General features: G+C 43.4%; 1 protein-coding gene across 2 annotated transcripts in view; it reads right to left on the reverse strand.

The window, feature by feature from the left end:
• Positions 1-423: 423 nt before the first annotated feature.
• Positions 424-13,645, reverse strand: part of PDZK1 (PDZ domain containing 1) — a 28,596-nt gene continuing 15,374 nt past the window's right edge. For both annotated transcript variants that reach the window (XM_044287440.1, XM_044287441.1), the window contains exon 9: positions 424-881. In XM_044287440.1, the coding sequence (XP_044143375.1) occupies positions 825-881 (57 nt within the window). In that variant the 3' untranslated portion in view covers positions 424-824. The remainder of the gene's footprint in view (positions 882-13,645) is intronic.

The raw sequence follows: 13,645 nt of genomic DNA on the forward strand, positions 1-13,645 counted from the left end.
AGCCGCACCCTGGTCAGTGATAATGCGTTGCAGTCACTGGGCCTGCAGGAAACAGCGAGAACGCCCATCGGTCAGATACTGATTATGAGCTATCCAAAGGGTCCAACCTGTTGTCGTGTAATGGGCAGGGGAACCTTTAGTAGCAATGGCTACCTCTGGGTTGATAAATTATCTCTAAAGCGTCTTCTTTTACCCATATGGAATTTCCTTCCATCATAAGAGAGTCCACCCATCGTATTGTCCACCTATGTGTCATCCCTCTTTCATTAGTGACCCTAGTGTTCCCTCCATGTCAGGGATGAACGTCTGTGAAAACCTCACCAAACAGCTCCTCATATCTCAGCCTCCTGGCCTCTTCGATGAGACATATGACATCTTTTTATCCAACTATCCTTTCTAAAAACCATAACAAGGACACAAATGTGCAGTCGGAATCACCAATACACTTTATTAACAACTTTTTACCGAGGTCAGAAGTTTCAACTCGGTTCAGCATGATTCCATCGCCAACTCGCACGCAACTTGAGCAATCTCTACTTTCCGAGCCTCGAAGATACAAAACAAGTCGTAAAAGTTAAATATTTCACCGTTGCAATGCTCCCGAGATTAATTATTACCAGGCGACCATAAATAATCAACCCAAGACTGAGGAATTATAATATAACCAACTCTCTCACCCCCGGGATAGGACCTTGGATCTTCTATTAGGGGTAGGATAGCTTTAGTCAGAGAGTATCATTGACTGAGCTAGAATTGAAGAACAGCCGGGTTTCTCCAGTGTATTTAATGTTTGGCCAAGGTGAGACCTCTTCTGGTCTTGGTGTCTACAGAGCTGTGTCATCATCGTCTTTTGGAGGCTTTTCTGCTGGAGTTTTAGTTTCCTGAAAAATAAAACCGTACAAATGTATTGATTTGCCCTAAACATCGGAAGTACATTTTGTATTATGCATCCCTCTAATGTGCTAATGTTGAGCAACTCTCCTAATGTCTTTCTTATCTTAGCCTGGTCTGGAGTCGCATTTGGCGATGCAGGATTTTTAAATAGGAGTTTCCAGAGAACTGGGACAGAAAGTCTCCTTTTATACGGACTTTGCCAAGCATTACATAGCGTTGTTTAGAGGATGAGTATGATGATAGCAGTCCTGGTAGTCTACAGTATGCAATGGGTTAATACCTGCTATCTCTGGAGGCCTAAGATGACTTTTCTGTACATTATGCCTTATGGTTTGATAACCACTGCAGACCTCCAGGTATATTAGCTATCGGTTAACAATGTAGCTAATATCCCTGGTGGTATAGGGTCTTATGGTTTACTAGCTAGTAACCATGGAGGGATAAAGTTATTATGGGTTAATATCTAATATTCCTGATGGTCTATAGTAGTTATTGTTAATACTGTAGTTAACATTCCTGGAGGTCTACAGTGGTTATGGGTTAATAGCCAATATCCCTGGAGGTCTAGAATGGTTATTGGTTGATAGCTAATATCGCTGGAGATCTAGAGTGGTTATGGGTTAATACATAATATCCTTGGAGGTCTTAGGGTGGTTATGGGTTGATAGCTAATATCCCCTGATAATATGATATGGCTAGGTATTTAATTTGACAATATGGAGCACATGTTTTGTTATTATAATATGGCTTATGGTGGTGAAGGGGTTAATCATGGTGGAAAATGAGCCTATAATTAAATTTTGTGTAATGTAATTTAAATAGGTCTAAAAGTTTTGTCCATAGCTATTGAAGCTCCACCCTGATACTGAGGTCCACTTTTCTTGACACTGCCATAACGAATGTGAGAGAATTCTGCCTACCTGCTGCAACCACTGGAGGGAGCTCCTGCACGGGCGTTGACATACAAAAGCTTAAAGAGTAACTAAACCTTTATCTAAACCTTTAATATGTGGTCTCTAATGCCCTAATAAAACTATCTCTAATATACTTTATTAATGAATTTTCTATTTTTCCTACCTAAAGCACACTATTCCCTGGTGCGCCTAAAACTCTGTTCTCTGTATACCGCTGACAGTTCAGTGGTGTATGGAGTACATTTTATCAATGGGCAGCAGCAGCGATGTGAGCATATTGCTGCTTCTGCCGGTGCCCCCCCGATGATTACTAACTCCTACCCTGTACCCATGTACAATGCCAGGATGAGCTGAGCAGAGCGAGCTCCTGCCTGCTCCGCTCAGGTAATCCTGGAATAGTACATGGTAATAGCTTAGTAATAGTCCAGGGAGTACGGGCAGGCGCAGCAATGATCGCTCCTGCCCGTACCTACAGCGCTGCTGCCCATTGAGAACATGTACTCCGTACTCTGTACACCACTGACAGCTCAGCGATGTACAGAGAACAGAGTTTTAAGCGCACAGTGAATGGTGTGCTTTAGGTAGGAAAAGAGTAGTAAAAATAGAAACTTCATTAATAAAGTATATTAGTGAGAGTTTTATTAAGGCATTAGGGAGAACATATTAAAGGATTAGTTACTCTGTAAATAAATTTTAGTCATTTAACAGAATTTCTCTCTCCGCTCAGAGGAACGCTTCTAGGACCTAAGAAACCTGGACAAACAGGAATCAGGAGCTCTGGCTGTAATCTATTGTTATCTGATTCCAAGTGACAACCAGCGGTGTTCTGAATGTTGCTTTCAATGTGACAGTTATATAATAATGAGTGCAAATTTAATATACAGTACAGACCAAAAGTTTGGACACACCTTCTCATTCAAAGAGTTTTCTTTATTTTCATGACTATGAAAATTGTAGATTCACACTGAAGGCATCAAAACTATGAATTGACACGTGGAATTATATACATAACAAAAAAGTGTGAAACAACTGAAAATATGTCATATTCTAGGTTCTGCAAAGTAGCCACCTTTTGCTTTGATTACTGCTTTGCACACTCTTGGCATTCTCTTGATGAGCTTCAAGATGTAGTCACCTGAAATGGTTTTCACTTCACAGGTGTGCCCTGCAGGTTTAATAAGTGGGATTTCTTGCCTTATAAATGGGGTTGGGACCATCAGTTGCGTTGTGGAGAAGTCAGGTGGATACACAGCTGATAGTCCTACTGAATAGACTGTTAGAATTTGTATTATGGCAAGAAAAAAGCAGCTAAGTAAAGAAAAACGAGTGGCCATCATTACTTTAAGAAATGAAGGTCAGTCAGTCTGAAAAATTGTGAAAACTTTGAAAGTGTCCCCAAGTGCAGTCACAAAAACCATCAAGCGCTACAAAGAAACTGGCTCACATGCGGACCGCCCCAGGAAAGGAAGACCAAGAGTCACCTCTGCTGCGGAGGATAAGTTCATCCGAGTCACCAGCCTCAGAAATCGCAGGTTAACAGCAGCTCAGATTAGAGACCAGGTCAATGCCACACAGAGTTCTAGCAGCAGACACATCTCTAGAACAACTGTTAAGAGGAGACTGTGTGAATCAGGCCTTCATGGTAGAATATCTGCTAGGAAACCACTGCTAAGGACAGGCAACACGCAGAAGAGACTTGTTTGGGCTAAAGAACACAAGGAATGGACATTAGACCAGTGGAAATCTGTGCTTTGGTCTGATGAGTCCAAATTTGAGATCTTTGGTTCCAACCACCGTGTCTTTGCAGGGCCGTCTTTACCAAGGGGCAAAAGGGGCAGCTGCCCCAGGCCCAGTTGCTCCTGGGGGGCCCAAGGCAGCTGCCTCTTGAGCCCTGCTAGCTACTGCCCCGGGTGTCAAGCTGTCTGTGTACTTTTACGTTGTGATCTAGGACCTTAATGACATCATCACCATGTGACCAGTAACCTAGCATTTACTGGTCACATGGCTATGAGGTCATCACAGGTCCTATCAGGAGTGTTGCAGAAGTTAACTGTGGAGCTTTTTTGTGTGAAGATTACATCAGAAAAAGGTGACAGGGGCTGTTGTGTTAATATACTGTAAACTACTGTATAGTGGGGTGCTGTATATTGTGTGGGGGGCTGTATACTGTGTGGGGCTGTATACTGTGTGGTGGGCTGTATACTGTGTGTTGGCCTGTATACTGTGTGGTGGGCTGTATACTGTGTGGGGGGCTGTATACTGTGTGGGGGGCTGTATACTGTGTGGGGGCCTGTATACTGTGGTGGGCTGTATACTGTGTGGGTGGTCTGTATACTGTGTGGGGGGGCTGTATACTGTGTGGGGGGGGCTGTATACTGTGTGGGGGGCTGTATACTGTGTGGGGGGGCTGTATACTGTGTGGGGACCTGTATAGTGTGGGGGGGGCCTGTATAGTGGGGGGGGGGCCTGTATAGTGTGGGGGGCTGTATATTGTGGAGTGCTATACTGCTGTACTGTATACTGTGGGGGTCTGTATACTGTGGGTGCGGTATAGTGTGGAGTGCTATACTGCTGTACTGTATAGTGTGGGGGGCTGTATCGTGTATAGTTTGGGGTGCTGTATACAGTGAGGTGCTGTATACTGTGGGCTGCTATACTGCTCTACTATATACTGTGGGGTACTGTATAGTGTGGGGTGCTATACTGCATACTGTGGGGTGCTGGGGTGCACTGTAACACTAGGGTGAGCCGAGCCCCGGTCTCCTTCCTGCAGAGCGGTGCCCACTTCCAGCCTGAGCCCAGCTTCCCAGAGCACTGATCCTGAGCCGCTGGAGTCTTCAGAACTGGAAGTATTTACAGTCATTCACTGGACTCTACCAGATGTGTGGATTTTTTGTGTGTGTGTTGTGGTGGAGGGTGTGATTGCATGCTAGGGTGTGGGAAGGCGGGATCCAGGGGGCCCAAGTAAATCTTTGCCCGGGGTCCAATCAATATTAAAGACGGCCCTGTGTCTTTGTGCGACGCAGAAAAGGTGAACGGATGGACTCTACATGAAGGAGGTGTGATGGTGTGGGGGTGCTTTGCTGGTGACACTGTTGGGGATTTATTCAAAATTGAAGGCATACTGAACCAGCATGGCTACCACAGCATCTTGCAGCGGCATGCTATTCCATCCGGTTTGCGTTTAGTTGTACCATCATTTATTTTTCAACAGGACAATGACCCCAAACACACCTCCAGTCTGTGTAAGGGCTATTTGACCATCAAGGAGAGTGATGGGGTGCTGCGCCAGATGACCTGGCCTCCACAGTCACCGGACCTGAACCCAATCGAGATGGTTTGGGGTGAGCTGGACCGCAGAGTGAAGGCAAAAGGGCCAACAAGTGCTAAGCATCTCTGGGAACTCCTTCAAGACTGTTGGAAGACCATTTCAGGTGACTACCTCTTGAAGCTCATCAAGAGAATGCCAAGAGTGTGCAAAGCAGTAATCAAAGCAAAAGGTGGCTACTTTGAAGAACCTAGAATATGACATATTTTCAGTTGTTTCACACTTTTTTGTTATGTATATAATTCCACATGTGTTAATTCATAGTTTTGAAAATAAAGAAAACTCTATGAATGAGAAGGTGTGTCCAAACTTTTGGTCTGTACTGTATATATATATATATATAAACTGTATATATATAAAACTTACTGATTTTGGCTTCTTTGTAGTGTGATCTGTTCTTAGGGATATTTTATATTGTTGGGTTATCACCATTTTTTTCTGCAGATTGGATTTTTTTTAGTGATCTCTTCCCCTGAAATTCACCTTCTGTGTTGTACTGCGCAGGGAAGGGGATCTTCCTCCACCATACTGGTCTACCAGATACCAAAAGTGGTACCAAAAAGAAGCGGTCAAAAAGTGACCAGTTACCAGTAAATGACCTGTGGGGTTAACCTGTCTTGTGGGTAAACAGTTCTAAGGTTTTCTAAGAGATTCTATGCTGTGTAAAGTAATTAACAAAATAGAGGACAGTATACTGTGTATATATATATATATATATATATACTACAGAGGACAGTATACTGTGTGTGTGTGTATATATATATATATATAGAAAAAGAAAATCCAGCGGGAGCACCAACCTAAAAAATGGGTGCAAAATCCAAGGGGGATAACGGCAGTCCCCAATGATATAATCGAAGAAATAGGACTGCACTCCAGATATTGACGAAAAAATCAAGTGGTTTTATTCACCCATATTATGGCAAATCTTGCGACGTTTCAGCTCTTGCGAGCCTTTCTCAAGCTTGAGAAAGGCTCGCAAGAGCTGAAACGTCGCAAGATTTGCCATAATATGGGTGAATAAAACCACTTGATTTTTTCGTCAATATCTGGAGTGCAGTCCTATTTCTTCGATTATATATATATATATATATATATATACTACAGAGGACAGTATACTGTGTGTGTATATATATATATATATATATATACTACAGAGGACAGTATACTGTGTATATATATATATTACACAGGACAGTATACGGTGTGTGTGTGTGTATATATATATATATATATATACTACAGAGGACAGTATACTGTATATACACTACAGAGGCCAGTATACTGTGTGTGTGTGTGTGTGTGTATATATATATACTACAGAGGACAGTATACTGTGTGTATAAATATATATATATATATACCATATATACAGTACAGACCAAAAGTTTGGACACACCTTCTCATTCAAAGAGTTTTCTTTATTTTCATGACTATGAAAATTGTAGATTCACACTGAAGGCATCAAAACTATGAATTAACACATGTGGAATTATATACCTAACAAAAAAGTGTGAAACAACAACTGAAAATATGTCATATTCTAGGTTCTTCAAAGTAGCCACCTTTTGCTTTGATTACTGCTTTGCACACTCTTGGCATTCTCTTGATGAGCTTCAAGAGGTAGTCACCTGAAATGGTCTTCCAACAATCTTGAAGGAGTTCCCAGATATGCTTAACACTTGTTGGCCCTTTTGCCTTCACTCTGCGGTCCATCTCGCCCCAAACCATCTCGATTGGGTTCAGGTCCGGTGACTGTGGAGGCCAGGTCATCTGGCGCAGCACCCCATCACTCTCCTTCATGGTCAAATAGCCCTTACACAGCCTGGAGTGTGTTTGGGGTCATTGTCCTGTTGAAAAATAAATGATGGTCCAACTAAAAGCAAACCGGATGGAATAGCATGCCGCTGCAAGATGCTGTGGTAGCCATGCTGGTTCAGTATGCCTTCAATTTTGAATAAATCCCCAACAGTGTCACCAGCAAAGCACCCCCACACCATCACACCTCCTCCTCCATGCTTCACGGTGGGAACCAGGCATGTGGAGTCCATCCGTTCACCTTTTTTGCGTTGCACAAAGACACGGTGGTTGGAACCAAAGATCTCAAATTTCGACTCATCAGACCAAAGCACAGATTTCCACTGGTCTAATGTCCATTCCTTGTGTTCTTTAGCCCAAACAAGTCTCTTCTGCTTGTTGCCTGTCCTTAGCAGTGGTTTCCTAGCAGATATTCTACCATGAAGGCCTGATTCACACAGTCTCCTCTTAACAGTTGTTCTAGAGATGTGTCTGCTGCTAGAACTCTGTGTGGCATTGACCTGGTCTCTAATCTGAGCTGCTGTTAACCTGCGATTTCTGAGGCTGGTGACTCGGATGAACTTATCCTCCACAGCAGAGGTGACTCTTGGTCTTCCTTTCCTGGGGCGGTCCACATGTGAGCCAGTTTCTTTGTAGCGCTTGATGGTTTTTGTGACTGCACTTGGGGACACTTTCAAAGTTTTCCCAATTTTTCGGACTGACTGACCTTCATTTCTTAAAGTAATGATGGCCACTCGTTTTTCTTTACTTTGCTGCTTTTTTCTTGCCATAATACAAATTCTAACAGTCTATTCAGCAGGACTATCAGCTGTGTATCCACCTGACGTCTCCACAACGCAACTGATGGTCCCAACCCCATTTATAAGGCAAGAAATCCCACTTATTAAACCTGCAGGGCAAGTGAAAACTATTTCAGGTGACTACCTCTTGAAGCTCATCAAGAGAATGCCAAGAGTGTGCAAAGCAGTAATCAAAGCAAAAGGTGGCTACTTTGAAGAACCTAGAATATGACATATTTTCAGTTGTTTCACACTTTTTTGTTATGTATATAATTCCACATGTGTTAATTCATAGTTTTGATGCCTTCAGTGTGAATCTACAATTTTCATAGTCATGAAAATAAAGAAAACTCTATGAATGAGAAGGTGTGTCCAAACTTTTGGTCTGTACTGTATATACTACAGAGGACAGTATATGGTGTGTGTGTGTATATATATATATATATATATATATATATATATATATATATATGTGTGTGCTATACTGTCCAAGCCTCTAGTCTATCCATATCCATCTGTAGAGGTATACACTGTCGATTCCCCTTATTCTGACCACTTCCTTCTCTGGATGTTGGCAGTGTGTCGCTCATGAAGGAAGTCACGTGTGCTGAGCTGGCTTGGTGGGTATACAGGTCCTTCTCAAAAAATGTGCATATTGTGATAAAGTTCATTATTTTCTGTAATGTACTGATAAACATTAGACTTTCATATATTTTAGATTCATTACACACAACTGAAGTAGTTCAAGCCTTTTATTGTTTTAATATTGATGATTTTGGCCACAGCTCATGAAAACCCAAAATTCCTATCTAAAAAAATTAGCATATTTCATCTTACCAATAAAAGAAAAGTGTTTTTAATACAAAAAAAGTCAACCTTCAAATAATTATGTTCAGTTCTGCCCTCAATACTTGGTCGGGAATCCTTTTGCAGAAATGACTGCTTCAATGCGGCGTGGCATGGAGGCGATCAGCCTGTGGCACTGCTGAGGTGTTATGGAGGCCCAGGAGGCTTCGATAGCGGCCTTAAGCTCATCCAGAGTGTTGGGTCTTGCGTCTCTCAACTTTCTCTTCCTAATATCCCACAGATTCTCTATGGGGTTCAGGTCAGGAGAGTTGGCAGGCCAATTGAGCCCAGTAATACCATGGTCAGTAAACCATTTACCAGTGGTGCCAGGTCGTGCTGAAAAATGAAATCTTCATCTCCATAAAGCTTTTCAGCAGATGGAAGCATGAAGTGCTCCAAAATCTCCTGATAGCGGCTGCATTGACCCTGCCCTTGATAAAACACAGTGGACCAACACCAGCAGCTGACATGGCCCCCAGACCATCACTGACTGGGTACTTGACACTGGACTTCAGGCATTTTGGCATTTCCCTCTCCCCAGTCTTCCTCCAGACTCTGGCACCTTGATTCCCGAATGACATGCAACAGTCCAGTGCTGCTTCTCTGTAGCCCAGGTCAGGCGCTTGGTCTGGGGCGCCATGTCAGCTGCTGGTGTTGGTCCACTGTGTTTTATCAAGGGCAGGGGCAATGCAGCTAGCTATCAGGAGATTTTGGAGCACTTCATGCTTCCATCTGCTGAAAAGCTTTATGGAGATGAAGATTTCATTTTTCAGCACGACCTGGCACCTGCTCACAGCGCCAAAACCACTGGTAAATGGTTCACTGACCATGGTATTACTGTGCTCAATTGGCCTGCCAACTCTCCTGACCTGAACCCCATAGAGAATCTGTGGGATATTGGGAAGAGAAAGTTGAGAGACACAAGACCCAACACTCTGGATGAGCTTAAGGCCGCTATCGAAGCATCCTGGGCCTCCATAACACCTCAGCAGTGCCACAGGCTGATTGCCTCCATGCCACGCCGCATTGTAGCATCCTGGGCCTCCATAACACCTCAGCAGTGCCACAGGCTGATTGCCTCCATGCCACGCCGCAGTGAAGCAGTCATTTCTGTAAAAGGATTCCCGACCAAGTATTGAGTGCAGAACTGAACATCATTATTTGAAGGTTGACTTTTTTTTGTATTTTTTAATGGTAAGATGAAATATGCAAATTTTTTTAGATAGGAATTTGGGGTTTTCATGAGCTGTATGCCAAAATCATCAATATTAAAACAATAAAAGGCTTGAACTACTTCAGTTGGTGTGTAATGAATCTAACATATATGAAAGTCTAATGTTTATCAGTACATTACAGAAAATAATGAACTTTATCACAATATGCTAATTTTTTTAGAAGGACCTGTATAAGGTGTATGATAGCCTGTCTGCACACATGTCCCTCATTGCTGTCATGGGTAAAAGGTACGATTTATCAAAAAGGAAATGCAAAAAAAGGGATGTTTATTGGCTTTCGGGCCGAGGGTGGTGGTATTCCTGAACCTGCACAATGTAAACTGTTCTTGTGCTGCCGTGGTGAAAATGTACCATGAGTGGACAAGTGGCACCATTGCACATAATTGACATGGAACCTGTGGAGCACCACGTGCCATTGATATAAGAGTTGAACGTCAGCTATGAAAGTGTACGAGGGGGGACCGGCACGCTACAGGGGAGCAGCTCACCACCAAAATGAACCAGGAGGCGACCAGTCGTGTGTCTAAGACAACACTTCAGTGAACCCTACTGCGTATGGAGCTCTGGAGCAGACAGATGGTCACTGCTCCTCTGCTAACAAAGTAGCATCGGCAGAAAAGGCTTCAGTTTTCACGGCGGTATTGGAATTGGATTTGGAGTTTCCGGGTGTCAGCCACATTTTCTGCTTCATGGAACGGATGGACGTTGGCGTGTCAGGAGACAAATATCAGAGAGGGAACACCCTGCAGCCATTGCTGGAAGAACAAAAACTGGTGGTAGCAGTGCTATGGTCTGGGGAAGGTTTTTTATGGCATTCTCTTGGCCACTCATCCATCGATCTGGGCAGTGGCATAACTACCGGGGAAGAAGGGGAAGCGGCTGGTTTGGGGCCTGGGCTGACAAGGGGCTCGACACCATGACACCAAGGAGTTAATTATCTAATAAAGTTTTTCAGGCCAGTCTGAAAAATGCCTGATCAGTCAGAAAAATGCATTGCAATACCGGATCCGTTTTTCCAGTGTCATCAGGCAAAACGGATCCGGTATTTTTCTATTTTTACATTTTTAAAGGTCTGCGCATGCGCAGACCGGAATACCGGGTCTGTCAATGTGGCAATTTGAATGCCGGATCCGGCACTAATACATTCCTATGTGACAAAACGCTGGATCCGGCATTCAGGCAAGTGTTCAGTTTTTTGGCCGGAGATAAAACGCAGTATTACCTCCATCCTGAACAGTCAAAAAGACTGAATTGAAGACGTCCTGATGCATCCTGAACAGATCGCTCTCCATTCAGAATGCACGGCGTCATAGCAACCAGTGACGCCGTGCACTCCTGCTCTCAGGAGGGATCCAGGCCGCGGTTCCACGGCTCGCACACGGCTGTGAACAACGGCCGTGTGCATGGGGCCTAAAACTGATCAGTTATTTTCTGGTATAGAGCCCCTGTGACGGAACTCAGTGCCGGTAAAGAAAAACGCTAGTGTGAAAGTAGCCTAATAGAGACATGGCAGGTGTGGTGATGGGTCCTATTTTACAAAGGGTTACAGAAAAAGAAGGGAGGGAAATGTAAAGTTTGGCAAAGGCAGGGTTAAGACTTTGACAGGGCCCCCACAACAGTATTATACAATGACACTACATGACAGACAGTGTGTATATATATATATATATTATATAGGAAAAGGACGGCGTGGCAGCCTGGTCTGATCTAGATCGTGACTAGCCAAAGGAGTGGGGTTTACACAGGAGGAGGGAGTTGCGAAGCTGTGGGGCCCAGTCACTTCTAGCTACGCCCCTGGATCTGGGTCTGAATCCATCCTTGCATATCCCCTATACACCCATACATGCTGATTGATCAAAACTGTTGAAACAGAGAAGTGGCTTAGTTGCCCATAGCAACCAATCAGATCCCACCTTCCATTTTTTAGAGTCAGAGTCTGATTGGTTGCTATGGGCAACTAAGCCAGTTTTACTTAACACCAGTTTTGATAAATTGGGGATTGTGTACTCAGCACCACTGCACAAAAAAACATAAAAAGACACAGTACACATAGACAGGGTTCAGAGGAGGGCAACTAAAGTAATAACCAAAATGGGTGGACTACAGTACCCAGAAAGATTATAGAAATTAGGGTTATTTAGTCAAGAAAATTAATAAATAATAGATAAATATATCAGGGTCCAGTATAGCGATAACTCCCATCATCTACTTATCCCCAGGACTGTGACAAGGGGACATCTTCTGCGCCTGGAGGAAAGAAGGTTTGTACAGAAACATAGAAAAGGAGTCTCTACTGTAAGAGCAGTCACACTGTGGAGGTCTCTACTGTAAGAGCAGTCACACTGTGGAGGTCTCTACTGTAAGAGCAGTCACACTGTGGAGGTCTCTACTGTAAGAGCAGTGAGACTATGGAGTCTCTACTGTAAGAGTAGTCACACTATGGAGATCTCTACTGTAAGAGCAGTCACACTATGGAGTCTATACTGTAAGAGCGGTCATACTATGGAGTCTCTACTGTAAGAGCAGTCACACTATCGAGTCTATACTGTAAGAGTAGTCAAACTATGGAGTCTCTACTGTAAGAGCAGTCACACTATGAAGGTCTCTACTGTAAGAGCAGTCACACTATGGAGTCTATACTGTAAGAGCAGTCACACTATGGAGTCTATACTGTAAGAGCAGCCACACTGTGGAGGTCTCTACTGTAAGAGCAGTGAGACTATGGAGTCTATACTGTAAGAGTAGTCACACTGTGGAGGTCTCTACTGTAAGAGTAGTCATACTATGGAGTCTATACTGTAAGAGTAGTCACACTATGGAGTCTCTACTGTAAGAGCAGTCACACTATGGAGTCTATACTGTAAGAGCAGCCACACTGTGGAGGTCTCTACTGTAAGAGTAGTCACACTGTGGAGTCTATACTGTAAGAGTAGTCACACTATGGAGTCTCTACTGTAAGAGCAGTCACACTGTGAAGGTCTCTACTGTAAGAGCAGTCACACTGTGGAGGTCTCTACTGTAAGAGCAGTCACACTGTGGAGGTCTCTACTGTAAGAGCAGTCACACTGTGGAGGTCTCTACTGTAAGAGTAGTCACACTATGGAGTCTATACTGTAAGAGCAGTCACACTGTGGAGTCTATACTGTAAGATGTCAAACTATGGAGATTTCTACTGTAAGAGAGGTTACACTACAGAACCTCTACTGTAAGATCAGTCACATTATAGAGATCTCTACTGTAAGAGCGTTCACACTATGGCGTCTCCACTGTAAGATTGGTCACACTGTGGAGCTCTGTACTAGGGATGAGCGAATTGACTTCGGATGAAACATCCGAAATCGATTTGCATAAAACTTTGTTTGAATACTGTACGGACGAGTGCTCCATACAGTATTAGAATGTATTGGCTCAGATGAGCCACTTGGAACTGAAACCGAGTTCGGGAAAAGGTTTTTAACAGTAAAAATAAATTTTTGAAGTTATTACCCAAAGTCTTGCGGGACTTTGCGAAGTAATAACTTCGGCTCATCTGAGCCAATACATTCTAATACTGTATGGAGCTCCTGTTCCGTACAGTATTCAAACTAAGTTTTATGCGAATCGACTTCGGATGTTTCATCCGAAGTCGATTCTCTCATCCCTCCTCTCTACAGTAGGAGTAGTCACGCTACAGAATCTCTTCTGTAAGAACAGTCATACTATAGAGATCCATATTGTAAGAGTGGTCACACTATGGAGGTCTTTACTGTAAGATCAGTCACACTATGGAGTCTTTAATATAAGAGCAGTCATACTATGGAGCTCTCTACTGTAAGAGCAGTTACACTATGG

Source organism: Bufo gargarizans, chromosome 3, assembly GCF_014858855.1.
Source record: "Bufo gargarizans isolate SCDJY-AF-19 chromosome 3, ASM1485885v1, whole genome shotgun sequence".
NCBI classification, from domain to species: domain Eukaryota; kingdom Metazoa; phylum Chordata; class Amphibia; order Anura; family Bufonidae; genus Bufo; species Bufo gargarizans.